The sequence below is a fragment of the Cyrtonyx montezumae genome, unplaced genomic scaffold (assembly GCF_038088225.1).
Source record: "Cyrtonyx montezumae isolate F1298 unplaced genomic scaffold, pur_monq_1.0 scaffold_4, whole genome shotgun sequence".
NCBI classification, from domain to species: domain Eukaryota; kingdom Metazoa; phylum Chordata; class Aves; order Galliformes; family Odontophoridae; genus Cyrtonyx; species Cyrtonyx montezumae.
In genome coordinates, this window is record NW_027072045.1 from 17,014,944 (window position 1) to 17,037,885 (window position 22,942).

The 22,942-nt window shown below is 40.3% G+C and overlaps 1 protein-coding gene across 3 annotated transcripts; it reads right to left on the bottom strand.

The window, feature by feature from the left end:
- Positions 1-813: 813 nt before the first annotated feature.
- LGI1 (leucine rich glioma inactivated 1) lies at positions 814-13,535 on the bottom strand. Of its 3 annotated transcripts, XM_065746160.1 has the most exons (8): positions 13,250-13,535; positions 12,793-12,864; positions 8,802-8,873; positions 8,627-8,698; positions 4,737-4,808; positions 3,344-3,513; positions 2,777-2,941; positions 814-2,687 (listed from the first exon to the last, which is right to left on the bottom strand). In XM_065746160.1, the coding sequence occupies exons 1-8, from the start codon at positions 13,438-13,440 to the stop codon at positions 1,870-1,872; spliced, it is 1,632 nt and encodes a 543-aa protein (XP_065602232.1). In that variant the 5' UTR covers positions 13,441-13,535; the 3' UTR covers positions 814-1,869. The 3 variants fall into 3 exon arrangements, with proteins under 3 accessions (XP_065602232.1, XP_065602233.1, XP_065602234.1); XM_065746161.1 differs by lacking the exon at positions 8,627-8,698; XM_065746162.1 differs by lacking the exons at positions 12,793-12,864; positions 13,250-13,535 and adding an exon at positions 10,493-10,647.
- Between the last annotated feature and the right edge of the window lie 9,407 nt (positions 13,536-22,942).

Here is a 22,942-nt window from a genome sequence, read left to right on the forward strand (position 1 = left end):
GGGCTAGAAGTCACGCTTATATAAAAGCTAGAAACTTGAAAACTGTCTGGTGATGTGTTATCAGGATGGATTTTGGAAATGTTACATGCGAATAAAATATTTGGTGGTGCTTAAACTATGCAACATAAAGTCTTTCTAGTCACAGTTTATACGCAGGGTGTGGATTTAAGACAAATATTGACCAGAGCATACATAGCCGTGGACAAAAAGGCGTTTAAAATTGGCTTATTAGAGTAGCATTGTTCACATGAGATTTATTCTTTCCTAATAACATTGAATGTAAAAATCTATTCTTTACCATAGAAGCCCACTGTTTAGAACTGGCTTCTTATATATTATGTGTCTTTCTCATCTGCAGCACTAACAGGAGCTCATAGCAGCACCATTGGCAAAGGAAAAGCTACTGAAGCTGAAATGGCCATTTTGGAGTCTTTGTAAGTACAGAAAGCCTGAAATCTCGCCAAATCAGCTCATGTCACTAGCTGACATGCATAGTATAAACCTTATTTGCCAACCAATTTCTGTGAGTGATAGAAATATTAGAAATATAAATAAACGTACACGGTATTTTTAAGTATATTTTGAAGATGGTACTAAAGCAGCTCGATAACGTCAAGTGAAGTGCAAAAGTACCTAAAATGAATTTGTGCTTTTTTCCTGAGCTGCACCAACTGACCTTCAGCAGCAGGTGCTGAATTCTCACAGATGATGCACTGGGTGTATGTAAACAAAAGTCTATTTATTGAGTGTGATGGATTTTCTTGCCAAACTCAGACTTGGTATAACTTAACAGACATAGGTAGTTTTCCTGGAGGTGCAGATGTTACACTAATGAGTTTGTTCTGCCACATTCAAAATTCCTGAAATTCCAGGCATCTCTCTCATCAAATGACTTCACTTTCCCCACTCCTGTTCAGAATAAAGAAGGAATTCACAGAAGATTAAATAATTGCGATTACAATGGAAAGTCTTGACAAAGATACGCAGAATTCGTGCAAGTGATGTGTCACAGCTCAGATACAGAAATGCTAGCTGCAAAATAAGCTGTGCTTTTAGCTTTCAGCACAATGACAACTCGAGTGTCATTCCAGAGATTCATTCTGTGCTGCTTCAGTGTGAGGTGGAGAAAGAAAGACCTTTACATCAGCTTTTATTCTGTTCATTTCTCTGTAATTTTTTTTTTCAACCATCAGTTACTTCCAACTATAAAAGCACAAAGCCCCATCCTACAACCAGATCTACAAAATGGAATCCTTTTTTATTTCTGTGTGGAATCCAATTTGAACCAGGGAAGCTTCACATAAATACAATGACAAGTCCAAGTGACTGTTAATAGGACTGAAGTTCTATGCTGCATTTGCATCCAAACAGTTCAATTATATGTAAAACCCACCTGCCCTTCAATTCTGTGCATCTTCCGTGCAGCACAACTCAGCACTGGGCAATATGCCCTCTCCAGTTTATCTTGTATGTGTATAATATATACACAAATAAAAAGTTCCACCTGAAAATAATATTTGGAATGTGAAAGACACAAAATGTAAACATTTTATTTGGCAGTTGTTTCAAACAGGTGAATAAATAAATGGAAAAGTACATCTTAATATTCTTTATAGCAACAGATGCAGTTGCACACATATTTACATATTGTGGATGCAAAGAACAGTTAATTTAATTTCTTTTTGTTAAAAAATGCAACTTCCAACATCACTAGACTTGACAATTAAAGATGAAGATACTAGTAATACTTTGTTCTAGCAATCTCGACTTTTAAAGGCATTCATTTGGAAGTAAGATAAGTCATCATGCATTTAGTTCATTTTGTCCACTTATGGTAGAAAGTCTGATGTAATCTCAGATTTATGAGTGTCATGCGCTTAAGTCAACTATGACATGTTTATAAATCAATGTAGTTCCCTTAAAACTCGAAGCAAAGAGAAAATCTCGTTTATCGATGGAGACGTGTATGAAAGATCTTGGTGCCTGTATATTTAACTCTTGAAACTTCACAAATTTTGCTTTCTCAGCATCCCAATAATAGACTTGAGTGAAAGAATAATCACTTCCGAGAATGGCATATTGATAATTACTTATCTGAAGCGGTTGGAATACCATTGACCCTCGGGATGGCATCCTTTGTAAATCCAGAAATGCTGAACCACCCCATTTCATTACTTTAGAGTCCCCAATAAATCTTGTTAAACAAATGTATATATCCTCTTTCACTTTGAAATGTTTCACCGCATATGCATCTTCCATATCCTGGATATCAAAACGCTTAACGAATTCATTCGTTCCTTTGTTCCATTGATATATTACAGGTCTTTGGGAACTACTTGACAGAATTAAATGCGGTTTGCCGGCTATTTCAAGATACTCCACATCAGTATCTCTGTACCAGGCGTGCAGAGACTGATGGGAATAAAATCCATTCCCATTCCATTTGTAAACAGTGGTGAAACCAGCTTTTGAACTGTCTGCAACAACAAAATACCAGTCTTCAGCAATCCTGAAAGTTTCAATGTCATTGGGTTTTCTGATTTTAAGGATTTCAATATCTTGAATTTTTATAAACTTATTAGCAAAAATATCTCTTTTATATATGTGGGAGCCTCCAAACAGCTGCGCGACAATGACATACAGCTGACTCTCAATAACTATAGGTTTACACACAACAGTTGAAGTACCTATAAAAAGAAAAGTAAAAGACAGAGTTAGCATCACTTTTTTTTTTTGATCGGCTGTTGCAGTGTTATTTGGTGAGCGATGCTCATACCTGTAATGTTGTCATAATTCCTGAACATCACTTCGACATGGTCCCATTCAAGAAAGATGCATTTTCCAGTGAAAGGCTGTGCAATAACCACATGTTCATCATTCATGTACGAGAAAGTATCTACCGACAGAGATTGATATGGCAGGGACTGATAAACTTCAAATTCTGCAAAAGCAGACAGAACATACGGAAATTACAGAGATATGTTCCATCCTACACTGAAAGAACATTTGTTTAACAGATAACACTGTATTACAAATTACAGTATCTAATGACTAGTCGAATTTTCCTGTTGACAAAGGAGCACTGTAATCTGTTTTTCAATCTTTCTCAATTAAAAGAAGTGCTATTTTGTGTCCTGCTTCTTCATATCCTTCACATTAAAGTCTGAGTAGAAGCTGCAAGATAAGTCCCCAATCCTGCGTGCTTTCTGTGCCAGAATTGCACCTGCACAGAATTCATACTCATTTTAGTGAAGCCTCCAGCCAGGACACAGACTTCCTGCAAAACGGATCCTAGAATAAGAACTCTGACTTTACCAAATGTATATAATTTGAAGCACATTACCTGTAATAATGCAATCAAATTCTTTTGGGGAGAGGCTATTGATTTTGCGCTTCTTGTATTCTGGTGGGCTTTCACAGTAAATGTCTTCAACAGTTGCATTGGTGCTGCCCAGCCACTCCACTAACCATTTCAGTTTGCAGTCACAATTAAATGCATTGCCTCTAAGATCTCTACAACAAATAAATCATGCAATGGAAATAAATAGTCAGCTGCTGTTTTTCTCCTTGCACGACAACAACAAGCTGGGCTCTTGTTAAATACGTGCTTTCTTGCTTATTCTCAGTTGATGACTTCCTGGATTAATTTTTCCTGACCCATAGTTAAATCCACGTATCAGAACAAACACAGATTTAATCCTATTAAGGATAACTTAACTTGATAATCAGTAGGAAGTTTTTGTTGATTTCCTCAAGCCTGGAGTTTCACAGAAGCCTACCAAACTGACTGCCTCATGTTTGGGGAGGTCGTTTCTCAGGATTACCCTTTCTCAATATGAACATTCTAGATAAAACAGAAATTAACATACCCTGATAGTCAGCCAGGCAGTATTTGCTGTCTCCTTTGGATGTACTCATTTATGGGTTTAGGAGACACAAGCAAAGGAGTTCAGTCTTTTACAGCTGTCTTTGGTCAGATTTCAGAAAGTATGGACAGGAATGGGCAAGTGCCAGGACCAGACTGTGCCACCAGCTGGCCACAGCCAGTCATGCCAAGCAGGGCTCCAGGACACACTGACCATCTCTACAACCTGCTACTGCCACGATGAATCCAGCTTGCCTTGTTCGTGCCAGAAGCAGAGTGCATGTTCTGCTCTCCTTACCCCAAATCAGGTGAACCACAATTTGTTATGTTGTGAACAGAACATACTTCAGGGTGTAGGGTTTATTTGTTTATCTATATTTTACATTTTTATTTGTATTTAAGCTGTGTATTTGAACAAATCCATGTTTTGCTTTTGTTTGCAGTTAAATTTAGGATGCAATATGGTACTTAGTAAGACACTTATGCTTTTGTGATAAAAGATGGCTTTCCCAGAACTTATTTGGACATAGATATATGACTTCCATTAAATCTCTTCCACCCTCCCCTCACATCATGTTCTCTCATGCATCCCTTACGACATTTCCTTCTTATTCACCATCTTAATAAACATGAAGGTCTCTTACATAACTACAAACAATATCACTTATCTTAAAAACTAGTCAAATATTCCAAGCTAAAACAACTGATAAATAACACGAGCCAAAAATCAAGCCTACCCATACTGGATATTCTCCACTCACAATAAGATCCCATTACTGCTTATTGGTTTGAATGCTTACTCAGAATGTCCTCTAAAAACACATCTTTATATTTTTAGTACGATTAATAGATTAATTAATTGCTTTCTTACACATTTGTTAAAGAATCCAAGCCTTTGAATATGTCTTTTGGAAGCGATTGGAGATTATTATTTGCGAGACTCCTGAAAAAGAAGATACTTCAATATCAGTGCTGGCTCATGATATCAGACATTTTTGCAAGGATTAATACTGTTCTGGTTGTTTATTTGTTTTTGTGTTGTTTTTTTTTGTTCCTTAAGGTAAAGAACTATAGTATTCTCCAGCATTTATTTCTACAAGATTGCTTTTAGGAATAGCTCTTTTACTTTCTGACTCTTTTGACTAAAACCCTCTGCCTCCTCCTGCTTTCCAACTCTTCAGCAGCTTTATTGCATTCACAGTACTTCACTCAGCAGGGTAAAAAGTGCAGTCACCTCTGGTGTTTTGCCAACACCATTATTTTAAAACAATTAGTCATGATGGGATCTACTAATGTTTTCCTTAGGAGATACCAATGCATAGCGGTCATATTACTGCAACCTCCAACTTTCTTGCATCTCTTCTGGAAGTTAAATGTTAATGACAGGTTTCATTCTACTGGATTTAGGCTAAGCTCATAATATTTTGAAATAACACAGTGATAGAATAGGTGTATGTAAGTATGCATGTGTGAGACTAGCAAAAAAAAAAAGCTTCCTTAAAACTCCCTTAAACTCAATGAGTATCCTAGCTAGCAGGGTGAGGAGGCAATGTGAGCAGCCTTTAAACAAGGAATGTATTTCATTTCAGATGGAAAAATCTTTGTAGGTCCACCAAAGGTCTGTGTTCTGAATGCTACCAAGGACATAACAGGAAAAAAATAATGCAATACTGTGCAGCTCATGTCTCTTTTGATTATCAAAATTATTTATCTCTTACAAGAAGAAATGAAAATGGAAAGAAATCATTTTAATTTAGTATCCCAGTTAGAATGTGTAGCTAGTATCTCTTAGAACCTCTTCTATTTTTAGTTATATGTACAAAAATTATTTATTAACTACAATTTCTCTTGCCATGCAAAGATACTTAGGCACATGTTTGAACTGAAGAACAGGGCCAGACCTACTGGGCCGACTGCTTCATTAAAAACAGAGCGTGCTTTTCCCTGTCAGGATAGTAAATACAAGATGCCATTAGCCCCTTCCAGATTCCCAGCTCTCAAAGTAGATCTGACTGCAACATTTTGGTGTATGGACCACGTGCTTCCCCTTATGCTTAATTTTACACACAGGAGCAATTCTTTCAAAGTCAGGTAACTCATGTGGATAAAGCTAAGTAGACTTGCAAGAAAATGCCCTATATTTTCTTTATGACCTGGATAATATCAAACCAAAAGGGACAATGCCCTTGGAAATAACAGTGGCTCACCACTGCCATGGGAAAATGACTAACAGAAAAATTTATACGAGGTTTATGCATTTGCCAATTTTTGGATGAACACTGCATTTTATATTCCACTGTTAAAAAGCATACTTATATGTTACAAAACTCTGACTTGCCTAGGTGCTGCTGCACCTGGTATTTGCCTTATAATAAGCATGTAAGGGTTGAGTTAAACATGCAGTTACGCTTATGGACAGACAATTGCAAATCTGAAAGAAAGGCAATCAACATGATATATGGAACCTAGAAATGCAGAAATTATTTCCCTATCCTAATTGTAAGGTTTTAATGTTGAATTAGTAAATTAGTCAAAAGACACAATCGTGTTTTCTTTTCCTCAGTCCACGTTAACAGAAAATGAATTGTGTTGCATAACAAATAGTAGATGGCTCTATTTTACAATAAGGACACTGTAATTATAAAAGATAATTGCATAATAAAAATACAAATGTTTGGATAGCTTACTGTATTGCAAAACTTATATTGTGAAAAGAAAATGAATAGAATAAACAGAACAAAGTTGATATTCTTCTCTAACTCCATGGAGCTAATTTTTGTGCTCACTTACTGTGTTTCTTTTTATTGTATTTTATGTATCACAAATGCTCTCCTGTTTCTTAAATGAGAAAAGCCTCAGGAAACCAAATGATTATTCTTCATATGTAAGTACAATTTCCCCCAAAGGGTGGGGAGTAGGTCCTCAAACAGATTAAACTGTTCACATTCCGTTGTTAATGGAGCTGCCTTTGTGATTATTTTCTGCAAAATTCTCATTGTCTTGATGAATAGCTCTCCATGTGCAATAGCAGCATGCTGCACAAATCTGTGTTCCAAAAATGTGTGTGCAACCACATGCAAACCACAATGGCTCCTTAAGCGTGGTTCTATCTTTTGCATATGTTTTTCTCTTATGAAACTGTTGGAGTGTCCCCTGAAATCAACATCACAGTCAAGACAAGATGTTACTCTTGGACTCCATGCTCTGTGGAGAAGAAACTGCTTTACTCTATGTTGGAAAAGCAATTTTCTCACAGGCAGTAGCAGCTTCTAAATAAGTAAATGAATATAATAAATAATGTACTGGAACCATTTGTGAATATAAAGCTATTCATGTGCATAAATATTTCGAAAATAGAGTCCTAGTTACCAGCCATATCCTATTATCTGCCTTTGTAATGATACTACAATTACTCCAGTACCTCTAATAAGGATTCTTATGGGATGTGCACATCCTGTTTATATACCTCTCTTCTCTCCCCCTCCTCAGACCTACAGCCATTCTGTAAGTAACTTCATACACATGAGCAGCCACAGTTTGAGCCAGCTGTTAGTCTTGTCTACGCTGACCAAAATGGAAATGTTTTATGGTACATTCACTATGTGGTAAAGGGTTTGATGAATTGCAATTAAACCATTATATTTATGCATTAACTATTTAAAATTGAACCTTTGCTTTCTCCTATGTCTAAATATATCAAAGAAAAAGTTAAATGATCCTCTTTCAAAGCCCTCCTTGAGGTTTTGTGTTAGGGGCAAGAGGTCAGAATCCACGCCCCTGCCTGTGACAAGCACCCCAAGATATATGCTGCAGAATGCAAATTCTCAGAGCCGTGCATAAATCCATGTCAGGCATACCCTACATGTTTTAGCCTCCTTCTCTTCATAGCATCTTTGCAATATTTTCTTACAGTAAGAATTGTATTGGCAAAAATGAAAGTATTGCTAATGCATAAATTTTATGTCAGATAGGAATCAAAAGCCTGTGTAAAGATCATCTTGATAGATGAGAGCATGAGGCCGCTACCTTTGTATTTGCAGTTAAATGTATTTGTTGCCAGTCTGCCTTTCACCTCCTGATCACGGTGTGAGCCACACCCCCGTGGGTGCCAGCACCCAGAGGGCAGGGTCTGCCTGCAACGGTGGGACAGCCCAATGGCAGGCCATGGTCCCAGGAGTGTGATGGATCCCCATTACAGAATGCTTAGGGTTCAGCAGGGGACAGTGTGCAGCACAGGTTTGAAACTGGTTCTGCTGAAGCCTAAGGGCAGATCAGCCATACAGCTCAGTGGATGGATGGCCAGAATACTGCCTTGGTCCCAGGACAGACTGGTGCACGGGAGGGGGCCTGCCTCCGCCCCTCTGGCTCTCATCGCCATGGCACCTTGGCGCCAATCGCTGCCTTCAAGTCCCAAACTAGGCGTTCCCCTCCTACCTCACCTCACCAGACACCAGCTGCCAGGCCCACCGTGCTCTCCTGTGCCTCCTTGCTCAGCTGGAAACCCTCAGTGCCCTGAGCAGAGCAGGCAAGGAAGCTGCCATCACACACACTACTTGAAGGCTGTTGTGGTCCCAGCCCTCTACACAACTGTGGTTTTGAAATCTTTGGTGGAAACATAAAGATTAGCATTGTAATCCAATGAACAGTAGTACTGCTTAAACAAATGTGACTAGCTACATATCAAAATGATAAACTAAACAACACAGTTGTTCAGTCACTATATTAAATATACCAAGGAATATATTCAACCACTTTACTTACAGGTGAATTAAAGATTTCAGTCCTCTGAAAGTATTTCTTGAAATTGACTTAATGCTGTTGTTCTCTATGAACCTGTAACGGGTCGTAAAGTCATTCTGGTCAAAGCAGTGCCTGGAATGTGGAAGCCCACCCACTCTATTCAATAATGCCAGGAAAAATAATCTCATCCACTCACAAATATTCTAGATGAGGAAGGCCCATGAAAGCGTCATCGCTAATAACATCGAAAGTGTTGGATGTAAACAACCTGTGAGAAGAAACGTAAAACAAATGGCCATTAGGTTATTGGTACCTTTAGAAAATGGTTCAGCAATCCATAGAATCATTAAAGCTGGGAAAGACCTCTAAGATCATCTAGTTCAACTGATCCACAGCAGGCCACATTTCCACTGATGGTTTGCCTATGTAGGCTCTACAGCATCACAAGGCTAAAACACACTGCTGATACACTGCAGCATTGTCTGGCGCAATGGAAGGACCCAGCAGCTCACTGTGCTGCATACTGGCACTATCTGATAAAATTCCACTGACTTCTGTAGGATGTAGATGTGGGTTTATCACGCCAGTAAAACAATGGCACTGTACAAGAGCCACTGAGGACATACTCAGACAACAGTGAAATGTTCAAGTACCACAGAAGTCTAAAGTGTGTTGAATACTTACTTTGGATGACAGTGTGAGTAAAAATCGAGTTTATAAGCCAAACATCAGGTTGAATTTACACAGCTGACAGGTAGGAAAAATCCTTAGTTAGGACTTAAACTTGTGAGCGTGTTTGACCTGAGGGTACTGAGAGTTCCCTGAGAAAAAATGTGAAATTTCTTAGTGTTATTCTAATTCAGTCAGTGTTCAGATCAGAACTACTTTTTAAGGCCACATAACACCTGATGGAGATAGGTCTCCATGGGTGCACGTATTTTTCACCCACTGAGCAGTAAAAATACTGGCAACACATTTAATTTTATGTAATTTTGTGGCCATTAAAAGTGGACTAGCATTGATTTTTTCCAGCCTTATTTATGATTATCAGCCATGTTTGCATCTGCCCATTTTAATGCAGCTCAGGACTGCCACGCCCTTAAAATGGTGAGGCATCGACAAATAAGATGAACTTTACTTTTTCTCAGTGGAATACTAGTTACCCATCTATATTTTATTAAGCTGGACCTGATGGATGAATAGACTTATACTGTGATATCCTTAGGCATTTAGAAATTCAAGATTTTCAAGTATGAATTAATTCACTGAATGAGTTAATCTCTTCCTTTGTAGACTGCATTAAGAATAAATTCCAGTTGGTTTGTTTTTCTTGCGAGGCTACTGCACACTGCATTTTTTTCACTTAAAATATGTTCCTATGTATTTACAAAAATATAATCAGAAACTTCATTTTTGTTAATAACAATAAATACTTCTCTTACAGGAAATAAGTATTTTTATAAAGTCCATGAACCTGAAGACCAGTTTAGTAAATTCACTATCTGCAACTCTGTTTTCTGACATTATTTCTCTGGATAATATTTATTTTTCTGCATTCTGCCCTGCTTGTAACCTATGAGAATAGGATAGTATCTCTTTAAAAGCTATGGCTGTTGTCAAGATTGCCAGGATCACTGCACAGGTCTTACAGTTGGTGAGCTCATTTGCCTCCTGTCTTGTACCTCCCCCCAGTGTCTGTATCACATCTAGCTGATGTACAAAGTGGCTTTTTTCCCACTTTCTGACCTCAAGCACCATTTCTGCTTGATCTCCACCTACTTCTGAGGTGGGGACAGGGGCAGACAATAGCTACATGATAGCTAAGGATCCTATTGCAGGGCAAGAGCTGTGCTGCTGGCAGGTGTGAATTTTAGTGCTACGATTTACCTCCCTTCTCTCCACGTGCTTCTCTGTCATCCATTTATGAGGGCAGGCTGCCTGATAGACAAGCTACAAGTGCTGGAGATGAGAGCAGGGAGATGTCCCCTATCTTCAGGGAATGCTTTTGCTGGCACTTCACTCATCTCCATAGGTGCTGCAAATTTTTGTTGCCACACAAAGAGCACAAAACAAACCGTCCGCACCATTCAAGAAGAAAAGCTCTCCTGCCCTTGAACTGCTGTGCAGTGTTTAGAACAACAAGACCATGATTTTTCCAGAGACCACTGCCATTACTACAGCAATAACAGTAGTAAAGAATAACAGAAGCAGATACATTCCACACTCAGAAATGTGTGACTCGCATACTGGAGAGACTATTATGTAAAAGTATGTGCAGGCTGCTAAATCTTGCCGTCGGCTAAATTAGACCTACCAATACAGCTATAATCACACCAAACTAAAACTTCCTTTAATTAACCATAGTTTTACCGTATTCACATTTGCGTTACTCTACCTTCTGCCAAATGTGGAAGCTTTTCCTTCCCACATAGAAACTGGAGTACTGGCCCCACAAATTGAGCCCTGCTCCTGCAAGCCCTGATCCAGGAATCATTTGTCTCAAAGATGGCAAGGAGCTCAGCTCCCACATTAGAGATACACCTGGACGAGCAGTCAGTATTTTTAGAGCAGCTAGGTAGCAGAAGTAATCTGTGGATGGCTTGCACCATTCTAACAGATCACTTGTCAAAGCCCACAAGGTAAAAAAAACTGCTTTTCTGGGAGTGCAGCTTTTGTTGCAGCTTTATTAACGGTGGCTGAGAAAATGTGTTTCAGTGAAGCCTAAGGTAGGCTTGCAAATTATTTCCACCACCAAAATGCCAAAAGCCATTGTCAGAGACTACAACCCCGGGGCTCTATAGTGACTCAAAACCACCAGAATGTGTCTGTCCTGCTCCACCCTGCCCATCCCCGCCTGCCTGGCTGTGTATTGCTAAGTGTAGGTGGCACATCGTAGCCAGGAGAGACGATTACGATGTCCCACTCGCTCTTCAGATACAAGCTCCACCAATGCTGCTATTTCTTTTTTCTTTTCTTTGAAAGGCCCATTGCAGGGAATGTGTGAAATTTGCCCCTTTCGTGATCGGTGACCACCTGGGAAAATATTCTCGGGAATAAAGCACAACGGAAAAGCATTTAGGTTTCCATAGTAACCGCATTTACCTATTTACCCTGTACCCAAAATTGTACAGTACGTCTGCACCTCCTTATCAGCTCCACTTGAGGTAGCAGAGTATAGCTAGGGTCAGGGCTTTAGCTATCAGCTCACCAACACTTTAAGGTGACAGCATTAGGGCTCCAATCCATCAACAGGGCACTTCTGACCACATCTAGTCTGCACGCTGAGTCAGCCCAGGACAGATGTCTAATTTTGATTTTGATCACTTCAGGTTGCCTCTCTTGACAGATTTCTGCAACCAGCCTGGATGTATTTCAGGCTGGTGGCACATCCACTATAAACAGTTCAGGTTACACCCCCTCTACCTTGGTATAGCTAGCAATTATGTAATCATATGCCCACATTTCTAGGAAAGCCTGTGAACCTGTAAAAAGACAATATAGAAATGCAACCAATTTTTAAATGTCTAAAAGCACTCTCTCCCTAGGTACTGCAGTATTTGATTTTAAAATAACTGCTTATTTTTTCTTTTTTTTTAATTAAAAGAAAATCTTCATTACTTTTTTGCATTTTCAAAGAACACGAAATCATAAACATGGTCAAAATGAGACATTAACAAGGCAACTCCTACTGAAGTGACTAAACTTCCACAGAAGTCAGTGGCAATTCTACATGGAAAAGGAGTCCAGGACCTGTCCCACTGCAGAGGGGCCTGAACTGTGGAGCTCTGAGCTCACAGGCAATGAAAGCTGCAAATAGGAAGCTTTATATTGTGATCAGGCCCCAGGGCTGCAGGAGAGAAACAGGAACAGTTGTTGCAATGCTCAAATCCCTACTATAATATTAATTAAAGTCATATAAAGATAGCATACGTTCTGTCACCAAAAGCTCCAGAATGCAATCATTAAAGTAACACTGACAGATATCTCTGCAAAACACCAAGTACAAGGACTTTGAAAAAAAAATAAACATGCACTATCCTTCATATGACTAAAAAGTCCTTTTTTGGGTTGTCTAATGAACCTTCTCTTCCTATTTCCCATCAAAATAATATTGAGACCCTTGATACAGTATTTATAGATACATATACATTTCATAACAAAAATTGTATCATATAAATATTTCTCACAGAAGCTGCAGAGATGGTGTGAGCAAAAAACTCCCTTCTGGGATTTTAGTAAAAGCAGATCTCACAAAGGATCTGGAAAGAAGAAAAAAACAACCTTATATTAATGAAGTCTCACATACGCATGGTTATAACACTGATCTGGTCATCACAGAGAAATGTATTTATGCAAGTACTGAAAATAAGAATAAAAATTAAAAAAAATAAATGTGACAGGTTTCCTGCAGTATAGAAGCAGGTATGAAATGGTATTCATGCACAGACACAGACAGACAGACAGATGAAAGAGATGTAAAAAGCAGAATTCAAGAATGCAGCACAATTTTAACACATTAGCTGATGATTCTGAATGCTGGAGGTACTCCCTGCAGCAAGCATCCCTCGGTATGCACTGAAAACACCACGCATCCCAGTTCATTTAAAATCATAAATTAAATAACCAAATGCTTACAGCCCTTACAGTGAGATAACATCAGGCGGAACGCTGCGAGGAATAGATCTGGCATTTTCACATAAAGCATTATCTTTGGTACAAGTACACCAGGCAGGACATTTTGGCTTCACTGGTTTCTTCCCTTCAGTCAGCAAAAGCACAGATAAAAGGCATAAGAAATAAGCAATTCTTCTAAAGGGTCTGCTGGCATTTCCCATTCTTTTGATCCGCTCTCGTTCCAGCCAGTTGAAAGAATATCCCAAAACATGAACAGGGGTTCTTTATTCAGCCATTGGACGTCTTTCTATAAGTCCAGGTCAATATTTGTCTCTGCTTTCCCAACCCTTTTCTTTCTCTTTCACTCTGTTTCTGTAGACAGAAACCTGCAGCTGATCTGTGTGTTTCCACTCACTCAGGCAACGTACTGCTGAGAGAAGAGACCTGCGAGGTGCTGTAAGATGGGGAAAATCCAACCGGCTGAAGGAAGAAGAAAAAAAAAAAAAAAAAAAAAGAAAGACTTGCATCACCACAAAAACACTGAGCACAACACAGCATTAGATTGCAAAGTGATGTAACTGAGAAATACACTGCTTTCTGTTTTCACAGGGAGGCCCGCTCCCTGTTGCCAAAAATAGTACAGCATTATGTTTTGCTGGTGGGTGGGTGAGTGGGTGTGGGGTGGAGTATGTGCGTGCGGGGGGGCATCAGTCATCTCTTACTGGATCCCTACAACCTCGGGAACCTTGAAGAATTATGCTTTGCATATTGCAAGCAGCAGAACCGAAGGCAGCATTCCCTGGAAAATGGAATCAAGTGAAACCATCAAACGCATTGCTGCAAAAGCTGATAGATTAATTTTTATCCTTAGCCTTATTGCACGTATTTGTACCACTGAAAAACAAGCTGCCACACATGGAAAATATTACAGTGTATGAGAGAATGCCTACAACTGTCATTCCTAAACAATAATATTTTCTCATGCAAAATAGATCCCAATTGCATTTCTAAGAAAAAAGAAAAGTTATTTGTTACATGTTTCTGAGAGGCTAAATAAAGGGAAATAAACACTGTTCAAAACAGAAAGCACTGATTAAAAGTTCAGGTTAAAAGTTTATTTGCTTGTGACCAGTTTGATTATTTTAGATGAAAAAAAATATTATTTAAATACTAGCAAAGTTATAACCAAAGTCAAGGACAGGCTTTCTTTGAAAAGTGCCAGGACAGGGACAAATTTTGCTGGTAATAATGAATGCTTGTAGTATTGCATGGAGGCTGCAGCCAAAATTTGTGCTAGGTGCAGCAGGAATCCTCTGCAAGAAATAGCCCTTGTCCCAGAGATTTTACAGTAAACTATAATAAATATTTTATAGGGAACTTAAGCAGCATCTAAGTGTTATTATATTAAGAATGGTAAGACAAAACTAATGAATGCCAAATAGCTGGAAATCCAAATGGAGTGGGTGTTGTTTTTTTTTTTTTCTGATATCGGATTGCTATTAGAGGAGTTTTGCAAACTTTAATAGGTGTTGGCATGTCCCCTGTTTGACTGACAGCACTGATTGCATCACACAGAACACAAAGCCTGTGAGGGTCAGCCTCACTGTACAGAAAGTTTGACACAGCTGTCCTCACTACTGGCTCCTTCACTGCTGTCCCCTCACCAGCACAGACACCTGTAAGACAGAGCTCACTTTACTACTCATTACTTCTCTGATTCCACATGGCCACTAAGCTCTGTGCCTTTGCTTCTGCTCCTTCATGACACGATATCACAAGACCAACAGGCCATGTCTGTCTTCCAGAAATTATTCCAATGAGTCCTTAGTGCATACCCAGACATGGGTGCCCAGCAGAATTTCAGATGCTATGGGTGGAAAATGGAAAAATTTCAGATGCTATGGATGGAAAATTCTTGCATAACAGCAAGAAACAAAGACGGACACTAAGGCAGGGCACGACCCTAATGCCTCCTTGCTGGTGGCAGCTGAAATCTGTCTCCCCACAGCTGCGAGGAGGCTCTGGGACCACAGAACTGTCAGCAGATAGGGGGGCAGCATCCTCTGAGGAAACTGGGATCCTCAGAAACATGCAGAAAACTTTCAGAGGGCCTCCTCTAAAGGCCACCACTAGGATCTCACTCTCAGCACTCTCCTCACAGAATCATAGAATCACTAAGGCTGGAAAAGACCACTAAGATCATGTAGTCCAATCTTCAACCCACTCACACTAAGACCACTGACCATGTCCCACAGTTGCAAACCTACTCAATTCTTGAACACCTCCAGGGACAGTGACTCTACCACCTCCTTTGGCAGCCTGTTCTAGTGCATTCTGAGAAGAAATTTTTCCAAATAGACAATTTGAGCCTCTCCTGGCACAACTTAAGGCCATTACTTCTTGTTCTATAGCTGTTACCTAGAAGAAGAGACCAAGCCCAAACTTACCACAACCTCCTTTCAGAGATTTGTAGAGAATGCTAAGGTACCCCCTGAGCCTCCTCTTCTTTGCACTGAGCAATCCCAGATCCCTCAGCTGCTCCCCTAAGACCTGTGTTCCAGACCCTTCACAGTTTCATTGCCCAGCTCTGTACATGCTCCAGGGCCGCAGTGTCTTTCCTGTAGTGAGGGATCAAAAGCTGCACTCTGTTCACACCCTCGTGCCTGCAGAAAGAAGGGCAGCTTACATATTCCTGCTTCCTCAGCTCTGTGGCTTTTTTGTTGTTGTTTGTTTGTGTTTTGTTTTTTTTAAAGAAGCTCTTTATTAATTCAATCATGGGCCCAAGGTTTTGCCCATAAGAAAATCTTCCATATCAGCAAGTCTCTCCTGAAATAGGATTGACTTCAACTGGGAGTGACACAAAGCTACTTTAATGCTGAGCCCTTCCACCTTCCAGAAGAAAATGGTACAGAATTACAGTAACCAAAGCATTAAAATCATTATAAAGCAAATGCTGATACCTTCCCATGGGTATAAAGGTCTTCTTGTTCTGGAAATGATGCAACTGTACTACTGGGAAGGATGCTAGATTTGTGGTACTTGCCTGAGCAGGGCATCCCATCCTCTCCTCTGCGATGGGCTGTGGTGCAAAAGCACAAACTTCAGTGAGGTGAGAATGGCAAACTCTCTAACTTTGTGCTGAGAGAGGGCTGCTGTTGTTTGCTTGTTTGTTTGCTTCTGGCAAAGCTACCTATTGCCATGGCAATAGTTTGCCATTGATGGCAAAACCCCATGCTGCATTCTCTTAAGCTCATTCACTGAAGTCCACCATCAATTACTTAGGCATTTCTTTTTAGTTTATACTCCAGCCACATTGTGACCCTCATGAAAACTTCACAGTGGAGCAGTTTTTCCGTAACAAAAGCACATTCTGCAGCAGAGCCGTAACCTGACTCCAATTTCATCTGCGCAGAGAACTGCCTGGAAGTTCACTTTCTATTCTAAACTACATGCCAAAAAAACTGCTTTTTTGTCCCCCAAATTGCAAATATGATGTGTATTTCTAATTGCTCTGTCAAAAGAGAGGCATAAATCATTTTCCAGTGTCCTTTTTGGTTGGGCTGAGTACCTCATTTCTCGCCTGTTGTAGAAGCAGAGAATCATAGAATCATTAAGGTTGGGAAAGACCTAACAAGGCTGCCTAGTCCCACCATCTGCCTACCACCAATATTGCCCTCTAATTCCACAATTCTTGAACACATCCAGACGCAGTGACTTCACTGGGCAGTCTGTTCCAGTGCCTGACCACTCTTTGGGAGAAGTTTTTCCTAATATCCAGTTCAAAATCCAATTGGTTGATGGCTGTACAGGGCCACACCTGCCTCCTGCCACTGCAGCACTGGCCTCACCCCTTAGCCCTGCCATCATGGCTTGTGTGACAGCTGATGTTTCCCTACACCTGCTGTGGGGTCTTTGTGGCTCCTTCAAGTACTGATTCAGCACCATGCAAGTCAAAATCTATGCATTCTGGTTTCAGCCACGGTCCAGCAGAAGGAACAAGGGAGGCCTGGCTTGTTGCTAGGTGTGTTTTTTGTAATTTGGCAATGTTTTAACAGAAAAATCTTCACGTTGCAGCACAACAGAGCTGCATGCCAGCAGACATGCTCCCGTATGGGCAGCAATAAGCCTGCATGGCACTGTTGGCTGTTGTAATTCGCTCCAACTCGCCTCTGGTACTGCACTAATACCACACCAATGTTAGAAGCTTGTGTTTTCAAGAGAAGCCATGCCAACACTCGGCTCTCCCAGCGGGGCTTTGCCAAGCCCGAACCAGGCCATGCTCGCTCTGTGCTTGCTCTGCTGCTGCCGGGTGGTTCTGTAGCCTGGCAACACACGCCTGCAGGCTCAGCCCTGAGCCCCCCGCTCCCCTTTCTCTCTGCTGCTTTATTTTTGCTCAAGCAGGTCTGAGAGGAAGCCTCAAAAACAAAAAGCCGTGGAACGAGGCCAGACTGCTCCTTGGAGACAAGGACCTGCTTTTCTTTCTCCTCTCCTTTTTAATTTTTGTCCTCTTATTTTATTTATTTTTATTTTTTTATTTTTATTTTTTACCATTCATCTTTGCAGTATGCTGAGTTGATTTTAGTATTTTCTGTACTTTATTAATGTGCTATGTTATTTCTCCTTTTTAATTTTGGGTAGAGCTAAGTGATTCCTAGGGAATCATTATTTTCCACAAATTCACTCTATATGGTAGGAATCAAATAGCTGATTTCCTATATATCCTATGGCTTATTTCCTACAGATATCCTAAGTGTTTGGTATTTTGCTAATACCAATACTTGACAGCAATCAGCCAGTTAAGAACAAGTTTGGTGCAGGTAAACAACGTTCAGAATTAAGGATACTTTTGCTAGTTGTCACTTGAGCTGCTCACCACCTGGTATTCCTTGTCCTTCCTGATCAGACTTAGCACAACTACTGTAGCTTGGTTGCTAGTGCAAACATATCCATTTATTGCTATTATTGACTTTTCAGCAACTATTCTTGACTGTCTGGTTACAATGCAAACAGTTCTATGAGTAAACCTTTTGGCTAAAATTTTTGAGGAAAGCAAACAGAAAAGGGCAGAATACAGAGCCAAAATTATTTTTAAAATATTGAATTTGTTTATGAGGGATTAACTCTGCTCCATTGACTGTTTTTTGCATATTCACATTGGCCAAATATATTTTCTTTACCAACGTACAGCAATATTTTAATAAGCTTCCAGTGGTCTCACGCTGACTACTTTTTCCTCTGCAGATACATATACTGTTAGAGTTATCCTATATTACATCCTATTTTTAGAAAATTTTGTTGCTTTTTCCATGCTTGGTATGAGCTGCCTCCACATAGGGGGGCCTAATCCAAAATCCACTGTCAGTAATGGCAAGAGTTAGTGAACTTCACTGTGCTCACTGTGGAGCCTGTCATGTTTCACTGTGGAGATGCACAAGAGTCAGAATCACACCCCAGTATTCAAGAGTCTCTTGTGATCTGCTCTGGAGCAGAAGGATTTTGCGACCAGATTCCTACAAATGTCTTGTGATTGATGTCCTTGCTCTCCCAGTGCCACCTCTTTCAATAAGCAAAACAAAGTCTTCTGAATTCCAAGCAGTTCTAAAAACACCAAACTTCCTGGCAGGTCTAGCTCCAAGAGACTTTGCCAGGCTGCAAGTTAGGTGCAACAAAACTCAACACAGCACAGAATAGCTGGTGTGTTAGCTCAGCGTTGCCTAAGGCATTTTATTTGGAAAGCTCTTCTAACTTGCTCTTCCCTTTCCTGTCTATACAGGTCTGTATTGAGGATGCCCTTCTGTATTAAGCCACAGGAGTTTCAGTAAAAGTGGAACAGTCAGGTCAATCCGTATGTCAAAAGGCTGAGAAAATGGCTACTGTAAGTGCTGCCAGCTTGAGGGAAAAGAAAAATGCAGAGGGCAACCTCCTTTCCCTTGCAGGAGGTGGCGAGCTCCCAGTTCACTGTGGAGTTAGAAATGAGCATCTCTGAGGAAAGCCAGGCCTCAGCTCTCCAGACAAAAACCAAAAGTACGTGGTGCTATAGGATGCCTGCCCTACTCGGCGCATCCTCATCAGTGTGCAGTGGCTCTGTGACTTAAGTGGACCAGAATTTGATCGATAGCAAGAAGTTTGTCACAAAAGATGTACTGTTACCAGACTCGCTGTACTTTAAGAAGAAAACAGATATGCAACGTATTTCATTCAAACAGAAACTTAGCGGAGTTCATTTACGTTTCAGTTTTACATCGTTACAACCACAGACTCTGAACATCTTTATGACCCTTGATGCTTTCTTTTCAATTGCAGGCTTTTAAATAGTAGAGAATATTAGAAACTACCACAGAAGACAAAGTTAGAAGATTTCTACCCTTTCTGATTTGTGAAAGGCTCAGTCAGGGGGAGATCTCAGGAGGCCACTTTGCCCAGCCTCCTGGATAACCAAGAGTGTTAAAGGATAAGCTAGATGCCACATGACTTTTAAACCGGTATCATAGAATCCTAAGTACACAGTCCATAGTCTGTGAACAGCTGATATTGATGATACTGCTAACATTAAGTGTGTTTAATGTTATGCTGGATGACTGCTCAGACTGGTCTGACTATCTTCCAGGATAGGCAAATAAGTGCCACAGCTCAGTAACTGTATTTTGTGTAAGAAAGAAAAAAGAACAAAACAGAAAAATCCAGTAACAGTCCTTGAGTTCAGACAGCGACATAACCCCTATTATTCATGGGTTGTTCCTTCTCTTTCAGAAAGACCCCACAAACCTCATGAGCCTTTAAGTTTTTCCACCCTTCATTTCTATTTCCCTCAGTGGCTGTCCAATCCTGGTCCTGCAAGTGGGACTGTACACACCATGGCATTTGTCAGCTCTTCTCCAGTCTTTTGTCTGGCAGTACAGTGAGACAAGTTGCTTTCTCAGGATTTGTAAAGGATCAGGAACTCTGTAACAAAGTACCATGCTTTGCAGCACACAATTGGGTAGCATAAAGCCAACTGTTCTCTTGAATACTAGTCACTCTCCCACACATCTAAAAAAATAATTCCTGCTTCATCCCAATTGTCCATGTTTTGCCTTGAAAATGCTGAATATGTAGAAATGGGAGAGGAGGGGCAGGGGGGAGGGGAGGGATATGAACAGCAAACATGCAAGCTCAAGAGAGAGAACAATCTGAATGCGTGTATCTGTGTTACCTTCATGGTAGAACCTGAGACCAAACATAATATAGAGAAGGACTAAGAAATAAAGCCATACAAAAAGTACACGCATTCTGCAGAAATCTGCACTTTCTGCACTTAATCTTTAGAAAGAACTTTCAAGAAAATCTGCCATTACTTAATTTATACTCTGAGAAGTTCAACACCTCACATAGGTAAGCTTGGAAAGTGAGGGACTTTCCAGTCAGACAAAATGCCCATCCACTGGGAGGGAACAGGTATGAGGCTCATTGCCTAGCATGTGGCCTGCTGTAGGATTGAATTGCCCTCTATATGAACCTCTATGAAATTCTGACACTTCAGCATCCTCTGGACAATACAATAGTTTTCCAGGGAAACAAGATGCTCTATTAATTTACTCAGGTTACTGTTCCACGGAATTTTTTCTAAAGATGATTTTTAATCTACAATTTCTCTCATCACAAGTGTCAGTCAATAGTAGCTCCTACACTGGTTACTGCCTGCTGAGAGGCATCCATGGAACCATGCCTTGATTTTGCAACCCTGAAACTTGCAGTCAAATGCAGGGAAAATAGCCACAAACATATAAATGAACCATAGGACAGAACTGATGACAAACTATCTCACTCCACAGATAAAATAGGAACTTCACAAAATGCCCTAGTATTCAGACAGTATTGCTTAAAGGACACCATCCAACTGGAAGAGAAACCTTTGAGAGATGTATCCAAACAGACACTGGGAAACGCTACCAGCCCCCTTGCACTATTCATGAACTTAGCACTTCTCCCTAGGAGGTATCTTTCATGCCTACACTGAGAATGCGGAGCAATAGAAAATCCAGCCCAGTAAGAATCCTGTATCCGAAACACAATGTCCCAGATTTTCTAGCATGAGCAAGTGCTTTCTGCAGACCCAAAACAACATACCACTGTCACTGCAGCTAAATGCCATTTAATTGGCAGCTAGAAAAGCCTATAATACATTTCTTCATGGAAAAATGTTTGAGCTCCTCCAGTCTGCCAAAATGCTAATTAAAAACAGACGGCATATTATAAAATCCTTTCCCTGACCTGTGCTATCTAGCACTGCCCTTCTGTACTTTTTTTCAAGGCATTGAGTCCTTGCAGAATTTTTCTAATCTTTATAAACTTGCATTTAATTTTTCTTGTCATTTTGTAGACAGAAAAAATAAAACCTGAAATATTTTTATTTAAATGTACATTGGAAATTTACTTTTTACTTTGCAGATAACTGGCTTTTGAGGAGAGATTCTTCAGCCATTAAAAACAGGAGGCTTCTGAGTCCTGAATAATTCACAGTGGAAGAAATCTTAGCCCTACTGAAGTCATATAGTTCAAGTCAAAGCCTCAATGGAGTGCCACTAACGTAATGAATTGCATTGTGAGAAGGATGTGCCTTGTCAAATATTTTTGCTTTATAGTTGCTAATCAAAATGCTTGAGAAAGCAAGGATTGTGACCAGCATTGAAACACCTTAAGCATTTCTTGCAGACAGCTCCACAAGTGTGCTTTATTTAAGTTTTTACTGTTTTTAACACTTCAAAATTTAAAAAAAAACCAACTAATTCCCCTAGGAGCTAATCCCTTTTACCTCAAGCCTTAGCCTTGCCTGACAGCCGCCCTTACCCCACCCTATGGTGGGGACACTGTCGTTGTATACAGCCTAGCACTGGACCTCCACCAAACAGGGCCCAGCAGCCAGCCGAGCACCCTTCCCTTCTCCTTGTGAACCTCCTTCCCCTGCAAAGGGGATGTGGGGGGGCCGAGGAAGCCCTGTTTGTCTCTGTTTGTTTATATGGCAGCGTTACTTTTTCCTCAGTGCACTTTAAGGAGCAATTTGCTCTTTTGGCTGCCTGGCTCTCACTCTGCCAAGAGGGAGTTACACCAACTGAACACTGTATCTATGAACTGGCTGCAGTTTTCAGCATAATTTTTAGCTCTCCAGCAACAGAGGAATACATGTTTTAGTTATGACTGCTTGTATGAGAAAACATTTTCCCTACCCCGTGTATGATACTGAAGATGTTCAGATTTTGAACTTAACAGTGCTTCTTACAAACCACCTTTTCAAGACAACAATCCAAATGCCACACAGCTGACCTTCTTTTAGACACCAATCACTGTCAGGCATCTGCAAGCTTCCACTGTTGCTGCCCTTTTGATTTCGGCAAAAAGTCATTAAAACTGGAGGGTTTAATTCCCAGTTTCAATATAATACATCAGGAAGAAGTAATAAGCTCCTTTATGAAGCAATATCGCTCCCCAGCCAAAGAAATGGCATGCACAACTGATTAAACAAAGGCACATGGGGCTTTTTCCTAAGCACTTTTTTAAGTAAATGGATGAATGTGGGAGAAAGAAAAGGACAAGAAAATAGGACTGGGAATTCAGAGACAACAGTAGAAATATCACAGGGGGAATCTTGGTCCCCAGGCATTGGGAATGGGGTCCTGAGAAAAGCCTTTGGAGAGCTCCTTGGAGCAAGTATTGGCTGAACAGAGCTTGGAGCTGCACACAGCCCCC

Coding starts and splice junctions, on each gene's coding strand:
- LGI1 (XM_065746160.1), bottom strand. CDS start 13,440: ATGGGAAATGCCAGCAGACCCTTTAGAAGAATTGCTTATTTCTTATGC. Junction 8,874..12,792: donor ACACCATCTCTGCAGCTTCT/GTGAGAAATATT, acceptor TTCTTCTCACAG/GTTGTTTACATCCAACACTT. Junction 8,699..8,801: donor CTTCCTCATCTAGAATATTT/GTGAGTGGATGA, acceptor GACCCGTTACAG/GTTCATAGAGAACAACAGCA.